Raw genomic sequence first — 20,248 nt, 5'->3', positions numbered from 1 at the left:
CATGCATTCTATATTACTTCATCACACAAGTGGGGGGACAATGGTATTGGAACCCAGGAAGGCTGGGGGAAGAACGGAATGAACAGCTGGGGTTGTTTCAGGAGCACACCCTGTGAATAGCGTTCAGCTCAAAATTTATGCAGGATTGGACAGAGAGCAGCTGTGGTCTCTGGTTGCATAATACAGTGGTTCTCTAGTACACTTGCCCATAATCTAGGCAGGACTGATTCTATTTTTAGATACCCAAAAAGGAGGGATTGACTCGGGGAGTCATTCCCAAATTTTGCTTTTGCGCCCCTGGCTGATCGACCAGGGGCACTTATGACAGCACCAAATGGCGCAGTGCAAAAGGACAGGTAACCATGACCATCTTATTACCGTCTTCTTACCAGTTCATGGTATGGTAGACGGTGCAGTATGCCTGGTAACCATCGCTGCTGTCATGCAAAAGCATAAGCATGCTGCTGTGTAGCGCTGCTGGTCCGCCTCTGTCAGCGGCATCCAGTACACATACGGTGACATACACAAAAGGCAAAATAGGGTCCATTGTTGCCACGCTATGGCGTGTGCCAGGGCATTTCATGGAAAACGTGCTCGAAATGATTGTCTGCCGTTGCTTTCCCGGAGGAAGGAATGACTGGCGACATTTACCCAGAATCCACCGCGCAAATGATTTGTGCAACAGCAGGCACAGGGGTCTCAACAAAAAATTCACAGAGACAGCCTAGACTCAGTTAATTGTTCGCAAAAAAGTATCATTGCAAGGAATTCACTAACTGTTTCCCATCTCACAGCTTCCACTGTCTCCAGACCTTCCACAGCATCCCCCTCGCAGAGGCTGGCGAAGATTAGGCGGCGAAAGAAAAAGACAAGGGACACGATTTTCGATGAATGTGTGGGCTGCTACCTAGCCGAGGCGGACCAGCAGAGGCAGTGGAGGGAGAAAGTCTCTCTGTACCAGCGCTCACACAGCGAATGGGAGGAGAGGTGGCGTGAGGAACACAAGCAGGCGACTCAAGCAATGCTTGTACTACTGAGGGAGCAAACGGACACGCTCCGGCGACTTGTGTATGTTCTGCAGGACCGCTGCAGGACAGAGCCCCCGGCAGTATCTCTGCAACCGCCCTCCCCCGCCACAAAGTCACATACCCCCCTCACCCTAAATAACCAGGAGGATGCCCACCCTGGGCCGTGAATACTGTCACTGCACCCCAGCAGAGTGCTCAAGTAACCAAAAGCTCTCATACCCTACGTTTGCATAAGTCCTTCCCTTCCGGACTCAAACAAGTCCCAATCCCAGTCCCATCCCATAACTGTGTACTTAAGTAATAAAAATACTTTGCTGTTAAGTACTGTTTCCGTCATGTTTCTTCACTGAAGACTGTGTTTGAATGGGGTGCGTGGGGAAGTGCGTTGCTAATTGCATAGGACAGGCACCTTTCGCAGGGTACAGACACGGGGGCCGGATCAGCAGCGGGTAACACACACAGTGCAGTCAGCAGGCACCGTGGTCGGTATGGGAGGTGGTTTCCAGGTTCTGTGTGGGCGGTGGGGATGTGACTTTTTAGCGGGGGAGGGCGGGTACAGATCTTATACAGCGGTCCTTGTCGTGGACCGCTGAGTCACGCAGCAGAGGAATCTGTATCCGTCCTCCTCCGCCACAAGGCCACATAGCCCCCCGCACACAGAATCCCAAAAAGGAGGGATGGCAGGCTCCGTTGAAACAAGCAGTCCGGCAATGCGGACCGCTGTAGGAGCAGGAGCCTGTCATTCCTTGAGTTTAGAGGCGGTCTTTACATCAGCGCACACCCTACCCACCGCAGTCTGCGTTCCAGTTTCGACCCTTTAACGAAAAGTCATGAATAAAGAAACCTCTCCTCAGTAACAGTGTGACATGTATTTTATTTTTACACGTGTCTTGGAAGTGGAGGAAACGGGGAGAACGGGGTATTTAACCGAAGAGGAGAGTCAACAGTAACTGGGTAAAGAAACAGGGGCAGGTTCAGCTTCTCTGTAAAGAAACTGAACAGTCACAGGTCACGCTGCTCGCTGCTCGCTGGTATTTAAAGAGTTCCTTGTCGCTGTCCCAGGCGCCTGTATAGGGCTTCATGAGCAAGTACATTAGCGGGCAGGCTGGGTCACCGAGGATCACTATAGGCAAATGCACATCCACAACAGTTATTTCGTGGTACGGGAAGAAACTACCTTCCAGCAGGCGTCTGAGCAGCCCACAGTTCCTGAGAACACACGCATCAGGAACCTTGCCCGGCCATACGACGTTCATGTTGGTAAAAAGGCCCCTATGGTCCCCCAGTGCTTGCAGAACCATTGAAAAGTAGCCCAATTTCTCAGCAGCTGAATGTGGAAGAGGTGGACGATAAAGTGCGAGGAGGAGAAAACGGCGAGGATCGCAGCGGGCTCCATGCTTGCAGTGCTGTGGCGTCCACGCTGTCACTGACCAGAAAAGTGCACGAACCGATTGCCCGCAGGCGCTTTCAGGGAGGGAGGGAGTGAGGGCGTGATTGACGGTTCAATGACGACAGTTACCCAAAACCACCCTCGACACATTTTTTCCCCCAGCAGGCATTGGGGGCTCTACCCAGCATTCCAATGGGCAGCGGGGACTGCGGGAACTGTGGGATAGCTTCCCACAGTGCACCGCTTCGAAAGTCGACGCCGGCCCCGTTAATGTGGACTCAGAAGTTCGAATTAGTGTATTTAGTATGGATACACAAATTCGACTTCATAAGGTCGAATCCACAAATTCGAATTAAGTAGATTCGAAATAGTCCTGTAGTGTAGACAAGGCCTTAGACACACAGACCCTGCCCCTGCAGGCTCATCCTCACAGGGAGAGCTGACGTCCATGTGAAACCCCAGTGACCCTCCGCACCAGCACAGGGGCTGATTGCCAGACCACAGCCCTAGTGGTAAATTTTTCACCACAACCTCCAGGGCTGTAATCTTACAGGTAGGCCCCTTCCAACTGAACAAAGAGCAGGAGTCAGTTCCAGGAAGGGAAACACCCCCTTGCTGCTGCAGGCGGGGCATAGTGTGAACTCAGGAATTTGAAACAAAGCCTGTTACAAACTGCCCAGAGGGAGCCATGGCTGCAGAGAACCCCATGGAAAGTCTCCAGAAGGAAGCGACATGTCCCGTCTGTCTGGAGTATTTCACAGAGCCTGTCATCCTGGAGTGTGGGCACAATTTCTGCCGAGCCTGCGTCAGCCAGTGCTGGGAGGGATCCGATACAGCTGCCTCCTGCCCTCAGTGCAGACAAACTGTGCAACAGAGAAACCTCCGGCCCAACAGGCAGCTGGCAAACATGGTAGAAATCGCCAAGCGACTGAGTTTACAGGCAGCAAAGGGAAGCGGAGGGGACGGGGTGTGTGAGGAACACCAGGAGGCTCTGAAACTGTTCTGTGAAGAAGATCAAACCCCCATCTGTGTGCTCTGCAGAGAGTCCCGGGCTCACCGCTCTCACACGGTGGTTCCCATCCAGGAGGCTGCCCAGGAGTACAAGGTAGGGAACTGCTGTCCCGTCTAATGGATAATAACCTGTAATTCAAATCCAAAGTTAATAGCAACACAAGTATCCTGAGACTGGTGTATCTATGTCACTAAGCTGTGTGTAGCCTTCATTGCATGAAAGAGACTGTACAAATTAATGATACTCCAGCCTGGCAAGAAAGGCAAGAGAACGATTTAAAAATTGTCTGATGTGGAAAGTTTTCTCTGAGCAGATGAAACCTTTTGAAACCCAGCTCCCACCAGTGAACTAAGGGAACTCTCTGCAGACCAGAAGTCATTAAATGCCCAGTGAGGTTTCATTCACTAGAGCTGCAGGCTAGTCTATGTGGGAGCGCTGCCTTCAGGCTGGAGAAGGGGGAGTTACAAGCTGTGGCTGTTATTACTGACTGTGTCACAGTGTTTATTATTGTTATTGGCATCCCAGCAGCCCCTACAGCCCCCAGTTGAGATCTGACCTCGATTGTGGGGGGGCCCTGTAGAAAACCCAGTGAGGGACAATCCCTGCCCTGAGCCATTTACAGTCTAACTCAGGGGTGGGGAAACTACGGCCTGCGGGCCACATCCAGCCACAGGCCCATCCTGCCTGTCCCCTGAGCTCCTGGCTGAGGAGGCTGGCCCCTCCCCGCTCCCATGTTGTCCCACCCCTGGTCTAACTGGACAAGAGAGGCAAAAGGTGGGAGGGGAAACTGAGGCACAAAGAGGGGAAGTGACTTGTCCAAGGTCACTCAGTAGGTCAGTGTCAGAACTGGGTATAAATCCCCATTTTTCCAAGGCCAAGCCCAGTGCCCTAACCACTAGAATACACTGTCCCCCTCAGGAGCACGGAGCAATGATGACATGTGAACAGTAGGAGGAAAAGATTCCTTGAGAAAAGCCCCAGACTCACCAGGGAGAGGAGGTTTCCCAGGGGGAATCTGAATTCCTGCGTTGTTCCATGAAGGGTTAAACTCAGATGCTGCCGGTCTGCACTAGAGGAGATCACTGGGCTAAACACTGTGTGGGACCCTGAGCACCTTCAGTCCGCACACAAAAGGGCTCCAGACCGCTCAGGTCCATGCCAAGTACCACTGGGATTACACTGGGTTGTAGCAAAACCAACCCCAGGCTGGAGCTGACCGGTGCCAGTCTGACCTGCTCTGTTGTGTACGTGGGCAGGGACCAGCCAGAGCTGTTCTGTTAGTCCCACCAGGCAGCCTTTAGAAATCTCCCAGAATGCACTACTTCCGGGATCTTTACCAGGGAATGGGACAGTGGGGACCTACCCAGAGGGCATTGCCACGGAAAGGGTTTAGGGCAGCACTGGGGGAAATCCCAACAGTTCCTTATACAAATCTGCCTCATTAGGAGGGGCCCTGAGGCATCCCCAGAATATAGGACATCCCCATGCCTGCCTGCATGGGGCCCTCCCGCACCTGAATCGATCAGCCTGCTTGGGCCCTCCCCCGCCTTTGTCACCTCGACCCCACCTGCATCATTCTGCATGGAAGTGCCACTCACACCCCTGCCCCCACCCTCGCTGGTGTCCTCCTGCATCCTCGGTCTCCTTTTCCCTCTTTTTCACCGGACGAAGCCACACCCAGTGCTAGGTCCTTACCAGACACGAATAGTGCTCCACAAAACTTGGACTGTGGAGCTTCCAACCAGACGAATGGCCTCCTGATGTCTCATGGGGATTGCCCTGGTGCCTAGACCAGCTCAGCCCAACCAGTGAAGTCCCCAGGGCTTCAGGGCTGAAATCCCAGCCCATATTGAAACCCTGGTGGCTTCTGGGATTTGTATCACTTTGTTCATTAAACCTCAAAAACAGATGTATTGATTCACCCCCATGTGACTCCAATGTCCTGTTATGCTCTGTACCACTCATCAATTCACAAATACCAGTAAAGCTTGGTTATAATTGAGATCTCTCTCTAATTACTAAAAAGACTGAATCTGAATTGGTAACGAGTCTAATAATGACACACTCCCAGTCTGCATTGATAAGGTTTCATCTCCTTGTTGGCCCTAATATCACAAAGTGATTAGGACCAACAGTCATCTTGGATGAAAAAACGAAAAGCTCCACACCCCTCTCAACCATTCAAATTCAAGTTCCCAAATCATTTGTGTTTCTTCAGCCAAAAATCCAGACCCAATTGAAGACTCTGAGGAAAGAGCAAGAAAAGCTGCTGGGATTGAAAGTGACCGGAGAGGGGGAAAGTCAGGAGTATCTGGTAGGTGCCTATTGTTATGAACCAGCAGGGACTGGCAGTGGGAGGTCTGTTTGGAGGCAGATTCCTGTGTGTGGCCTTGGTGAATGTGGACTTGTGTGTGTTTCTCCATGACCATGGATTACTGGGTTAGATTTGTGCATAGACAAGCCCTAAGCTTCCATTTCAGTTGATCAGTTAATGTCTCGCCCTTGTGTCTTGCCCAGAAATCCTCCCCAAGTGAACTGAATGTTACCCGTGAGGTGCTGTCCCCTGTGTCTGGTCATTTCGTGCATTAACATGTTTGTTTCTTTTTTCTCCCCTGGTGTCTCTGTCAGTGTAGTGCTGAGTCCTGCCTCCTGCTGCTCTGGGTCTGAATTCCCAGAGACCATGAATGACATAATATGCTAACATGACAGACATGGAAACCTCCCTTTCAGAGATACAGGGGCTGAAGGGGAAGCTGTGAGAGAATCCTCTCCCTAGGGTAAAGTCAAATGTCAGAAATCTTAGGATTTTCAACTAAGTTCTCCCTCCTGCACACTCAGCTCTCCGTGAAAGGACCCCAGGCTCCAATCATGTCCCTGACCAGCCCTTCCCCTATTTTCGTACAGAAACAAACACAAACCGAGAGGCAGAAGGTTGTGTCTGAATTTCAGCAACTGCGGCAGTTCCTGGAGGAACAAGAGCGACTCCTGCTGGCCCAGCTGAAGAAGCTGGACGAGGAGATTGTGAGGATCCAGAATGAAAATGTCAGTAAACTCTCCAAGCAGATTTCCCATCTCAGTGAGCTGATCAGTGAGCTGGAGGAGAAGTGTCAGAAGCCAGTGAGTGAATTCCTGCAGGTGAGACAGGGAGAAACAGAGGCACCGATTCCATGGGTGCTTAAAGGCCAGAGCACCCAGGGAAAAAAATTAGTAGGTGCTTAGCACCCATTGGCAGCCAGCTCCCCCACTCTACCCCTAGCGCCTCATGCCCACCGATCAACTCCTCCCCCTCCCTCCCAGCACTTCCCACCTGCCTCAGTGGTAAGAGGGAGGGTGGAGGTGTGGCATTGGGGAAGGGGCGGAGTCGGGTCAGGGCCTGGGGTTGAGCACCTCCAGGGACAATTAGAAGCCAGCACCTGTGGTTAGAAACATCCCAGATCCCCACACAGGGAAGGGAGGGCTCCTGAATCATAAGCACTGGAGCCCGCGGTCAGAGATCTGAGTGTAACTCGGCGTGTGCATTGCTGACATGTGAGTGACTATTGTTCTTTGCAGAGTTACAGACAGAGATCTTAGAGATGGAAAAGCCCCATTAGCTCAGTGAATCCATGGCCCTGGGGTCAGGGCAGGGCCTCTCTTCCCCATATTTACAAAATCCCTTCCCTGGGATCCCCTGTGTGAGTCAAATGGAACTGACAGTCTTTCCTCTCTCTCTCTCTCTCCCACTCCTTCCCCTCTAGAATGTCAGAAGCACCTTGAGCAGGTACGTAGCTCCCTCTCACTCCCCCTCGCACTTCACAATACTGGGAAAGAGCTTAATGGTGATGTTAGCACTGCATCTCCCCAGGGCTGTACAGCAAAATGTGTGGGGAAGGTCACATTCTAGATACAAATCTCTCTGATCAACTTCATCCGGAGGTTCTCACCCTTGCACAGAAAACTCTGGAATTCTCCATTCAGTGGGAAGGACGGACCTCAAGTATTTCCCAGAGATGTCACCTCCCTGGGGGACTGGCCTCCTCAGGATAGTGGAGATGGAATATGGGCCTGTCACTGCTGGGGCCCTGGTTACCATTCAGCCCAGGCCAGCAGTGGTCAAGAGTCTTTCCCGCCTCAGGACCATTTGGATACCTGTGTGGAATGAGCTGGGGAGGTGGGAGTTTGTGCCTCAGTCTAGTTCCTAGGGGACAGATTTCTGCAGCTGGGAGAAGCAGAAGAATTCTAACTCCAGGCCCATTAGAGCAGCGACTCCCTAGCAACCACTTAGAATGAATCTCACAATGAACTGTAATCACATGAAATTGTTTCTCTATAGGTGTAAGAAGAGGAAGTTGCAGCAGCCAGAGGAGATTTCTCCTGAACTGGAAGAACAAGTCAGTGGTTTCTCCCAGAAAACTATTGCGCTACTGGAGGCTCTGAGGAAGTTCAAAGGTACCTAGAAGGAATCTAGGAGGGGAAACTGGGATAAGTGTCTGAGGCTGTGGAAAGAGAATGGCTCTGGTCAATTGGTTCATAATTACATTATGTTTCCATTTAATTGTTGGATGAGAATGCCATACACTTAGGGTCTAAGACACTCAGGCTGATTAATTCAACCCGTTATTTGTTCCAAAAGCATGTCTTGCCATTACAATTACTGTTAAAGTAACAGACGTTTTGCAGCATGAGCTTTCGTGGGTGAGTACCCACTTTTTCGGATGCAAGCAGCTTTCACCCACGAAAGCTCATGCTGCAAAACGTCTGTTAGTCTATAAGGTGCCACAGGATTCTTTGCTGCTTCTAAAGAACCAGACTAACACGGCTACCCCTCTGATACTTGTTAAAGTAAGAAATGACAAACATACTGAAAGAAATACTGCCCAGTTACCTTCTCCTGGGGCATAGGTAGGTCATGATGCATTTCTCCTATGATGCTCCTTACAATGTCTGACGTATTATACACATCCAGAGTATATATTTATTAGTTCTTTTCCAATCACCTTTGAATGTTATGAATAGAAAGTATCTTGTATAACTCATACACTACACATGCATGTGTGTTATGCATTGTAAGTATCTTCTAACTGGCAGGGCTTTTGCTGTCGAAGGTATTTTATTCGTTTATTACCTGTCATTACACACTGACGTGCACGGGTCACTTTGACCCTTTTCTCCACATGGGACTTTTTGGACTTTGCTAACTGCTCCTGGGCAGTACATTGTGGGTGTCTGGTGTCTTTATGCACATTGTGTGGTCGAAACATCTCTGTATCCCACAGGGGAACTTATGAACACATCACTTAATAACAAGGTCACTTAAGGAAACATTTCCCTTATGTCAAATACAATGATTTCTGAAAATCTTACTTCATTATATAACAGAAAAGGTTCTACCAATCCCAAAGGATCGGACACATTACGTTCCAGGTTAATGATTGTTTTAGATCTTACCCAAATACACACTACAGCCATTTCTTGTTAACGAAACTAAACTTTATTAAAAAACAAGAGAGAGAGTATGGTTAAAAGATCAGTATACAAACAGACATGAGTTTGATTCATCGAGGTTCAGATTCATAGTGGAGATAGCGAGCTTTCTAGCTGTAAAGAGTTCTTTCAGAAATAGTTCATAGTCCAGTGTCCAATATCACCTTGAGGGCGTACCAGCATAACTGGGACCTCAGTCTGGCGACTCAAACTTCCCCTGATGAAACCTAAGCAGATCTGGGGTGACAGAATCAGGACCCAAGGATCTTTACTACAATTTCATGTCTTTTGACAAGTCGGGAGTTCACAAGGATGTTGGGTCCATTGCTGGGAGATGCCTGAATGAGAGAGGAAAGAGGTTTCAGACCTTGTCACATTAAATACTTGAGTGTGTCTCCCTCTCTTTCTGTGTCATGATGAAAACACAGTTCTAGGAGATCAGAGTGGGGACGCTGTTATAAATATGAAGTCTGAAATCTCACCTCTCTTATCTTTCCCCCTCTAGACACTCTGCCGTCTGCACTGGAGAGAAAAAGAGGGGAACCACTCGGAGCGCACAGACAGGGTGAGATTGGAGCCTCTTCCCTGCACTGGCCCCTCTCAGCGGCCCAACCCCTGCTCCTCTTCCCCCGAGACCCTGTCCCTGGCCAGGCGAGAAACCAGAGCCGGGCTCCCACCCTGGCAGCCCGAGTGGCAGTGTGGAGCCCTGCACCCTCCACCTGCCCTGGGTGGAGCACCCCGGGGAGCGGGGACATGGAACGGGGGCTGCTCTCAGGCCCCCCAGAGACCCACCCAGGACAGGTGAAGGGTCAAGGGATCTCCTCAGCAGGCAACGCTCACAGCCTGGCCAGGGGTCAGGGCTTGGTCGGAAGAGGAGTAATGGGGCAGGGCCACGGAGTGGGCGGGGCCACCACTGGTGGGATCTCGTGCCCCACCCCCAACTTGTACCAAGGTTCCAGAACTCGTGGGGAAATCCCAGACTGTCATCACACAAACACTCCTGACACCAACCTTAGTGCTGAGTTCATGCCCACACTGATGAACAGAAACATTCACTAAGCAGCATCTGAACAGAGCTCTCTGCCCTGAGGGCTGACACATTTCTCTGGTTTACCCTAGTGGAGAGGTCTCCCCATCGCTCTTCTCCAACATCCTGCCTTTCCTGTGGGCAGGGCTGGGCTCTCCCATTGGAACAGCTCACTGCTTCCTGGATTGGGGAGATGCTCTCCCTGTGATGCTGGCAGCGCCTCCCTTCTCTCTGGGCTGGGGATGGGGCTCCCCCACCCAATGCCACCTCCTACTCTGTGGTTTTAAGCAGCTCTTCCCCAGTGCTGCACCTTCCTCTCTGTTCCCCGGCCTGGGAGTGGAGGCTGCCTTAGGGGAGGGAGTTTCCCTCTGGGGTATAAAGCTGGTACCGGCCTCCTCTGCTCCCTCCTCAATAAAAGCTTCTGACGCCTTCCTGGCTGTGTCTCTGCCCCTGGGAATGGAGCAGCCCCAACAGGGGGAGCCGGGAGCTGAAGCTTCTGTTAGCAAATGAGAAACACACTAGGCCCTGGTCTATGCTAAGGGGGGCGGGGGCGGTCGAGCTAAGATGCTGCCCCTGATTCATCTTGTCTAGACTAGACTCTATAAATTGATCCCCGATAGATCAATCACTACCCTGAGGAGCTGCAGTGACGTCCCTGCTCAGTCTCAGGTGCCCAGGGCAGAGGCAGCTCCCTGGGATCCAGGCCTGTCCCAGCCAGGACGGGGCTGCTGGGGAATCTGAGAAATGGCCCCAGGCTCCCCCAGGGCCGAGCTCTGCCCCTAACGCTCTGATTCTCTCTCCCCAGTGAATGTGACTCTGGATCCAGACACGGCTCATCCCAACCTCGTCCTGTCTGAGGATCGGAAAAGTGTGAGATGGGGAGACACATGGCAGCGACTGCCCAACAACCCTGAGAGATTTGACCCTTGGACCTGTGTGCTGGGCTGTGAGGGATTCACCTCGGGGAGACATTGCTGGAAGGTGGAGGTGGGGGCTGGGCGATACTGGGCTGTGGGGGTGGCCAGAGAGTCTGTGGGGAGGAAGGGAGAGATCAGCCTCAGCCCTGAGGGGGGGATCTGGGCTGTGGAACGATGGGGGGATCAGTTCCGGGCTCTCACCTCCCCTGAGACCCCCCTGCCCCTGAGCCGGTTCCCCAGCAGGATGCGGGTTTGTCTGGACTGTGACCGGGGGCAGGTGACATTTATCGATGCTCGTGACGAGGCCCCGATCTTCACTTTCCCGCCTGGCTCCGTCCCAGGGGGGAGAATCCGACCCTGGCTCTGGGTGGGGGGATCCCGGCTCAGACTGTGTCCCTAATACATGCAGGGGAGGGGCAGGGAAATATCTCACTGGGAGCCCGGAGATCAGCCTGTCTAGCCTCATACACCCTTGTCTCTGTGACCTGTCCCTGTGGACTTTCTATCATCCCGTCTCTATGACCCTGGAGGCTGCTGCATGGTAGAGAAGCCAATAGCATCACTGACCCAGGGACTGTGCAGCCTGTTTGCCACTGTCCTGTATGATCCAGGAGAACTCTGGGGATCCTGGGTCAGACAGTGCCACTGAGACATGCGGGGCGGCGGGGGGCAACAGCCCACTGGGAATGGAAAAATTGGTTTCTCTAGCCAAGTAATCCTATCCCCTATGGCCTGGAGGACTCCTGTCTACCCAACCTCTGGCCTCTTAGCTCTATGGCCCTTCGAAGCTCCTCCCTCTGCCCCCCCCCCAACAGCTCCAAGTATGGGAGGAGAAAAGGGGACTTGGGGCATATGTGGGGGCTACAGAGTTGTTAGGCCTGAATAAAGATGTAGTACAAAACCGGTTAGGCCAACCTGACTGAAATCAGGCTAGCAGAGGTTTCTGGGTAAACCCAGAGTGGAATACTGAGAAGCAGTATTGTCTCACAAAGCCCTGGGAAAGAGTAAGATAAGTGAGGGGGCTGGTGCCAGCTGTGTTGTGTTAAGAAACAGTGTTTGAAGGACTGATAAGAAACACAAGCATCTCACAGTTCTGACTCTAACTCCCTAGTTTAGTGTTCGGTGTGTTTTTAACTCCCTCACATTCCTAACCTTTGGCGCTTGTTGAGATATTAACAATATAATGCTGTAGAGACTAGGCATGCGTATATATTAAAAGGTGTCTAATTTCTAGTTGTTAGACAAAGGGGGTGGATTGTGTCAAAGTTAGACTCAGGACTCACAGTTTGTCAGACCACTCTGTTTTATTAGCACAGCGCTCTGCTAATAACACCCAGATAATGTGAGCACCATGCAAGACACAAACTATCTTATTTATACAGATAAAAGGGTGAGAACTTAACAAGATAACAAAGGAAGCAGAATCAGATAAGTTTACCTGGGCTAGGCATGCATATACTAACTATTACCCATCTTCTGTTAATGTTTCGCCATTAGCACCATTGTTTATGCCTAATGTTTCTTTTCCTGGCACCTGTATTTCAACATTTCGTATTTCTGCTTAAAGGTACATACAACATTTCTTTAATCCATTCTTATTTTTACAATATAATTCATTCTACTTTCACAATCCCTCCTTTTGGTCAAGCTCACGCCATGACCAAAATTTTACTGGGTTCCACATATTAACCGTTCTTTATCTCTTTGTTCATCAGCAATATTCAAAATCATCATATTAGCACTCTGTTCTGGGGCAGTCACCTGAGTGGCATGCCTTACACAATTTTGGGTACAACAGGAGACTAACTGAAAACATACAAAAATTATTAGGATTCCAAACAGGATAGTCAGGGCTCCCTGAAACAACCAGTTTCCTATGCCAGAGAATACTTAGCCACTTCCATAAAGAACTTGGCTCTTCATGGGGAAGATATGCAATTTGTTCTAAGTGGCTAGCGTGATCTATTACCTCATTGGTATCGTCAGGTATAAACACACAACATTGTTTTCCAATGAGAGCACAGGTCCCTCCTTTGGCCGCCAGCACTATGTACAATGCCTGACGGTTTTGGAGGACCACCTGTCGGATCGCCCCTGTTTCTTTGGCCAGGGCTCTTAAACTTTCTTCAGTTTTATTTGCCATTATTTTAACTACTTCTTTTAACCTCAGGAGCCTTTTTGCCTGGTGTATTACTCCCCAAGTGGGTTAAAGGAACTGCCAATAGTCTCTTCCCAGGTGTCATTACTGTTCCATATTGTGTTAAACGGACAAGGTCCTCCAGTGAGGTCTGGGGAATTGAGTGGGATAGCCAGGACAGGAACATCAGTTTGAGAGTGGGCTGGGATGTGGCTGCAGACCCAGCATTTAGAAATATTAAGGGTCTGAGCTATCCACACTTGCTGCTGGATAAAAGAATTGTCATTGTGGACTCCCCAGACCTTCAGACACCAACAGCCGAGGAACAGGCACCACCAGAGGTGCATGTTGGAGGCAGGGCCCTTCTGGTTCTGACAACCTCAACTGAGGGAACTGTAGTCACAGTTTTATGTCCACCAGGCAGCAGGCGCTAGGCTCACTACTGCTTTTTCTTGGGCCTTGCTTTAGGTAGTCGTCTGCTTCTGGCAACCCTTACGAGAACATAGATTGTAAGGTATTGCAGGCTGTTCCTCTACGTCATCTTCTGGAGTCAAAACTGACTCTGCATGGTCCTGAGGTGATGATTGGTTCGCTGGGGGTGGTGCATTCTTACACGGCAAAGCATGTATTCATGCTGCGGATTCCAGACAGTTTAACAGCCGTCTGGGTAGTAAGCAGTGCCTGATGATTCTTTGATACTCTTTAAGTCTTTTTGCTTCTTTCCTTGACTCTGGCTATAACAATGGCCTTCACACCTTATCTTTTCCTGATGCATTCATTCCTCATTCACACAAACAGATTGAGAATACAAACAGTAGTATTTTATATCGAGCAAAAAGGCATTGCAAATTAAACCTTGCTAAGTTTTACAATTAATAACCAAGACAATTTACACTGAGACCCAGGCCTTCAATGTTTCTTTAATTTACTTAACATAGACACAATAGAGAATCCTGTCTCTTACTACCTAAATCTTAAAACAAAGAGTTAGAGAGGGCCCAATTTGTAATGCATATGGGAAAACAGAATCTTACAGTTCCAGAGGGTCATTTCTTTCTGCTATTCAAAAAGGGTGGCTGGCAGGATGAAATCAAATTATACATTATAAAGTCCAGCTTCTACATATCCCCCTTTTGACACTAAGATTATCAATCGCCAGTGTCACTATTATGTAGTAAAATACTGGGAGGTGATTTGGGCCTGTGGCTCTAGCTTTGCATACATTTGTTTTATCCACCAGCATATTTTAAACATTTCAATTAAACACATACAATTTAAAACCAAAAACAATTAGGGGTAGTAACATTAGTATGCCAGTAGTTGTGGGAGACCATCCAGATAATATGAATGGTTCTGTTTCCCACAGTGTTTTGTTTGTTTGTTTTTAGGAACTATGTTACCTTTTTAAACAGATAATTGGTAACTGTTTGCCATTCAATGCCAAGACTGATAGAGAACTCAGCTAAATCAGTGCTTACAGTAAGCTGAGACTTTTTGGTTGTGGCAAATAGTAAATGTGATTATTGGTAAACACAGTACTTACATTACATGTACATTTGTCTACTGATGGGTTGCTAAAACTTCTATCCTTTTAAAACACTTCTTTCCAAGAATTAACACACACATTGCCCGTTATACAATACTTTGGTCTAATTATTAATTTTATCCCACATACAGGATCCTAGTGAGATGTCTTTACTACAGGGCTTTGGAGCAACAGGCATGGATAAGCATACCCACTTTTGAGGAGTCCACTTGGTACAACCTCTAGTGTCCAATAGTTTCCCTTCCTCCCAGCCCACTGGCTTGAGGTTTGAGGTAGCCAGAAGGATCCCAGGCGCAATCTGTGGAGTGGGCTAGCTTTCCATATCTTTGCTTCCAGAGCCTGTTGGGGTGTGCAATTTTAACAACAATTTCTTCACTTAACAAATTTTGTGTTACCATACTGGAGTCATACTGCATCCAGTTATATTGATAGGTATTAAACAATTATCTTTTTCTTTGCTTTAACAGATGTATTAAAACCTTAATATTCTCTGATATTACCCAAAACATCTTATGTTCTAAATATCTGCATTTTAGTACATTCCATAGCTATTGCAGTATGTTTTTTTTAAACTTTTGTTTTTTTAATAGGTTGTTCTGTAGCTGGTATTAGCTTTTTCTGATTTTCTGAAAGACAAAAATAACATTTTTCTACCTCTTTCAGGGTGGCATTGATTGTTGCTTAAAAGATTCCTTTCTTTTACAAATACCCTTGCTGATTGCAGGCAAAACAGAGGAATTACCCCCATATTTTCCTGTGTGTGTGTTTTAAGTTTATTCACAGGTGATAGCTGAGAAGCATCATTACCATATTACCTTCAAGGATTTTTCCAAAAATCATACACACTATACCTTGTTACAGGGGTACTTACTAACATTAAATTTATTTCAATGTTTAATATTAACAATAACATTTAGCATCAAATCTCTTAAAGGGATCTTGTTATACCATGTCTTTTATTTAGGCAATTTATTTTGTGCTGGCAGTTTTCACCTTCCTTTATCAGTTAGGTAATTTGCATCAACACAGGCTTGGCTTTTGGATTCAAAGCCATCAGCAGAGCTCAGAGACTCTGTCTTAAAAGGGACACAATCAACTTCCACCAGAGTTTTGATTTCTTTCCACTTTCAACTCCTGCTTACAAAACACACAGAGATCTGAAAAAGAAAACAGTCTATTGCGGCTCTTTTTGGAGCCCTAATAGGATTTTAATTCAGTAGCATATTTCATTTGTATTTTTTTTACCCCTTTTTACAATATACACTGCACATGTCCTAGGGAAAAAGCACATTTCTTCTATAGTACAACTTTTTTTTTTAAACATTAGCCATATGAATTTTTACATACGATGTAACTGTTTCTTTTTTCTTACAGAGTTTTCATGTACCCTTATCAAAAGTGACAGTCTGATTACACAGAGCAATTTTAAGGCTCAGTGTTTTTAACATTGCTTCTTTTTGTTTTGTGCACCTCACCTCTGCTGTTGCTTCAGAGGGGCACTGTTAAAAAATTATTTTTTTTTTCACTACAGCTCTTATCTGCTATTGTTACCAAAAAAACAAAACAAAACCAAACAAACAAAAAGACTCCAGAATCTCTCCCTATTCTCCTGATTTTGACTGCCATATTGCAGCCATGACTTGGTTTTTATTTAAAAAAACATTTTAAATTTTATAAAGAATCAAGTTACCCCTTAAGGGTTAAATGCTAAATCCCAAAGCCAAACATCACTAATTACCTGTGTCTTGCAAAAAGGTCTGTCAGTTTTGCAACTTTGAATTAAGAGTCAAATGAATTTTTTTAGTGGCATTAAAAACAAAAACAAAACTAATTTATCTTACACCTACAAAACAGGAGTTTTACAAACCAGATGTGCTGGTTTAGATTCTTAGAACTTTACATATTTTCACAAATAGATACATACACATTTTCACAAAATTTAACTGCTTAATTCTCTCCAGCCTTTGTAGAGTTAACTTTTCACTCTCTTTCCTTAAATCACTTGTTTTTCTCCCAAAATAACACCTTTATCCCCTCAGATTTCACCATTTTAAGTATTGTTCCAGGGGTTCATGCCTGCACTTACTGCTTTTCTTACTCCTTACACTATGCCCTTAGGGCTTCCAACCTGTTTTTCAGTTTCTTTATCTGTTGCTTGCCTGCTTTTCTGGGCCCGATCCTGCTTTTTTTTTTTTTTTTTTTTTTTCTTGAATGAACTGTTTGAGTGATATTGTGGTCACTTCACAATTTTGAAATAAATGTTCAAGGAAAGGAGCCCCTCCCCTTGCTGAATTGTTAGTGGAACACTAAAGAATCAGTTTTTGAGGCAGACAACAAAGGGGAACAGAACAAGGGGCTTTTTGTCCTTTTTACAATGAGATAGGAGAATTAAGGGGGTTGGATCAATCCGGGGTGGGTTTTTGAGAACGGGGTAAAGGGGAGCGCTCGGTCTGGTGGTGGGAGAGGAGGCTTTTAATAAAGCTTTTAACTTATTATTTGAATATTTGAGAGAGGCGAGTTTTGATTTTGTCTAGCTACGATTTGCCTCTTCCCACCACTGAATGAAACAATTAACCTCTTCTTTAGCCAATTTAGTTTTAGGTTGGCCGAGTTTGTCATTTAAGACGTCCACTCGGTCTTTGTTCCAAGATATTAACAGTGGCCACTGAGTTTTGGGATCCCCCTGAGTTAGCCTAGACCATTTTTCCAGAAATTTACAGGAGTCCGGACCCTTCTTACAGGAGTCTGGACCCATCCTAAATATATAAAATGAGCCAGCATTCGTTTAGGGAACTGTCCTGACTTAGACGTCTGGTTACCCATACAGGATGACTTCACACACCAATCGCACAAGAAGGAAATTCGGGTTCGTCAGAGCAACACACAAAAGGAGCCCACAGGCTACTGCCTCAATTGCCCTTGCTTTCACACCAGGGGTATTACCCAAAGTGTGGTGCGGCTGCAATTGTGCAGATTCCACTCACTCAGACCGCAGGGACAGGAACCCCTTGGTCGGCCGATCCCCGGACAGAGATGGCACCCAGACTCAAACACTCCACAGGAAGACAGATAGACACAGAGACAGGACAGTCCTCAGTCCGGACAAAACACAGAAATAATTACCTGACCAGATTCCTGATGTCAGATCCCGGGATCCCTACCAGAACAGAGTGGGAACCAACAGGTTCAATGGCGTAGACTTCACTGTGGTCGTGCACCTTTCCGTTCTGGTGGAGGACCGCTCGGGCCAAATGCCCAGGTGCCGGCTGCCACGGTCATCCTACAAAAACAGTCAGGAATCACACAGCCCCAGTGAAGACGGTTGCCATCTCGGTGGAACCTCCAAATTGTCAAAGTTAGACTCAGGACTCACAGTTTGTCAGACCACTCTGTTTTATTAGCACAGCGCTCTGCTAATAACACCCAGATAATGTGAGCACCATGCAAGACACAAACTATCTTATTTATACAGATAAAAGGGTGAGAACTTAACAAGATAACAAAGGAAGCAGAATCAGATAAGTTTACCTGGGCTAGGCATGCATATACTAACTATTACCCATCTTCTGTTAATGTTTCGCCATTAGCACCATTGTTTATGCCTAATGTTTCTTTTCCTGGCACCTGTATTTCAACATTTCGTATTTCTGCTTAAAGGTACATACAACATTTCTTTAATCCATTCTTATTTTTACAATATAATTCATTCTACTTTCACAATTGCTTAAGTAAATGATTTATGACGTAATAAAACTGTCTATATAAGCTAATACTAAGCTGTAAAGAGGGGGCTGGTTCTTTTCGGATACGAGCTGTTCTTTACTGATGCGTGCACTTGTCAATAAAGAACTTTTTATCGGACCTTGCTGGTGTTGCCTGTCTCTCTGCGGTCAGACAACGAACTTTGCTGTCAACACAATGAAGACCCAGAATGTAGAGGTGCATCTGCAGAGTTCACCTCTCACCCTGGTGGCGGCCAGGGGGTGCATCTTGCTTGGTCCACTGTCCAAGCATTTGCTCTGGCACCAGATGCCTTGCCAGCCACTCACAGCTCTACTCAGTGGTTTCCCCGAGAATTGGAATTAGGGGGGGGGTTCGAATTTACAGGAGGGGTGTCAGGACCAATGATATATAAAAGAGATATGAATAAAGTAAATGTTTTGTTAGGATGATGCAAATTTAACATAAGAATAATGCAAGTTACACCAAAACGCATAACAGTTCTAGATTTCTAAAAATATATAAGTAAAAAAAATTTAATTTAAATTGACTTTTGAAAAGTAAGCCATCATGGGATAAGAGGGAAGTTTTCTCATGGATCAATAACTGGTTAAAAGATCGGAAACAAAGGGTAGGAATCAATTATCAGTTTTCAGAATGGAGAGAGATAAATAGTGGCATCCTTGAGGGGTCAGTACTGGGACCAGTCCTATTCAACATATTCATCTGGAAAAATGGGTAAACAGTGAGGTGGCAAAATTTGCAGATGATACAAAACTATTCAAGATAGTTAAGCCCCAGGCAGACTGTGAAGAGTTACCAAGGGATCTCACAAAACAGGGTGACTGGGCAACAAAATGGCAAATGAAATTCAATGTTGATAAATGCAAAGTAATGCACATTGGAAAACAATCTCAACTATACATACAAAATGATGGCATCTGAATTAACTGTTACCACTTAAGAAAGAGATGTTGGAGTCATTGTGGATAGTTCTCTGAAAACATCCACTCAATGTGCTGCAGCTGTCAAAAAAGCAAACAGAATGTTGGGAATCATTAAGAAAGGGATAGATACTAAGACAGAAAATATCATATTGCCTTTCTATAAATCCATGGTATGTGTACTCCTTGAATAGTGTGTGCAGATCTGGTCACCCCATCCCAAAAGAGATATATTGAAATTGGAAAAGGTACAGAGATGGGCAACTAAAATGATCAGGGATATAAAACAGGAGGAGAGATTAAAATGACTGGGAATTTTCAGCTTAGAGAAGAGATGACTAAGGGGGATATGATAGAGGTCTATAAAATCTTGAGTGGTGCGAAGAAAGTGAATAAGGAAATGTTATTTAATCCTTCACATAACACAAGAACTAGCAGTCACCCAATGAAATTAATAGGCAGCAGGTTTTTAAAAAACAAAGGAAGTACTTCCTCACACAATATAAAGTCAACCCAGGGAACTCTTTGCCGGAGAATGCTGTGAAGACCAAAACTATAACAGGATTAAAAAAAGAACTAGATAAATTCCTGGAGAATAGGTCCATTAGTGGCTATTAGCCAGGATGGGAGGGATGCAACACTTAAAAATCTTGGCCTACTAGGAAACATATTTATATAAGCTTCCATTCCCAGTCACAAATCTAGCATTCTGGAGCAAAGTGACTAAAATATAGTCCAACAAACAAATGTTTATTAAGGTGCCCCTCGCTTTTCCCTCCACCGCACCCCGCTCTCCGGTGTTGTCTTTGGTCAGTGGAGACTCAGAGTTCAGAGGTGCTTTCACGTGAGTACAACTTCCAGGTGGGGGACAAGAAGGCACTTTACTTGTTCCTCCAGCTGCTCACTGTTCGCTCTGGCCACGGCTGTTCGTTGTGCCACTGTTCACTCCACCGCTCTGTTGCCAATGGCCCTGCGCAGTCACCTTCTGCTGCCACCTGCCACTTTGCCCTCTGCGAGTTGGTCTCTTGAGGTTCCACCAGCTCTCAGTGATTTCAGCTGAGCTC

The 20,248-nt window shown here is 46.9% G+C and overlaps 1 protein-coding gene across 1 annotated transcript; it reads left to right on the top strand.

Moving 5' to 3' along the window:
* Positions 1–2,975: 2,975 nt before the first annotated feature.
* On the top strand, positions 2,976–11,940 carry LOC123345532 (zinc finger protein RFP-like). Its single transcript, XM_044982506.1, has 7 exons — positions 2,976–3,523; positions 5,649–5,744; positions 6,335–6,565; positions 7,168–7,190; positions 7,743–7,858; positions 9,399–9,458; positions 10,726–11,940. Exons 1-7 carry the CDS (start codon positions 3,107–3,109, stop codon positions 11,235–11,237), a joined length of 1,455 nt encoding a protein of 484 aa, XP_044838441.1. The 5' UTR covers positions 2,976–3,106; the 3' UTR covers positions 11,238–11,940.
* The last annotated feature ends 8,308 nt before the right edge of the window (positions 11,941–20,248 follow it).

Source organism: Mauremys mutica, chromosome 12 (genome assembly GCF_020497125.1).
Source record: "Mauremys mutica isolate MM-2020 ecotype Southern chromosome 12, ASM2049712v1, whole genome shotgun sequence".
Lineage (NCBI taxonomy): Eukaryota > Metazoa > Chordata > Testudines > Geoemydidae > Mauremys > Mauremys mutica.
This window is presented reverse-complemented; position numbering and strand designations above follow the sequence as displayed.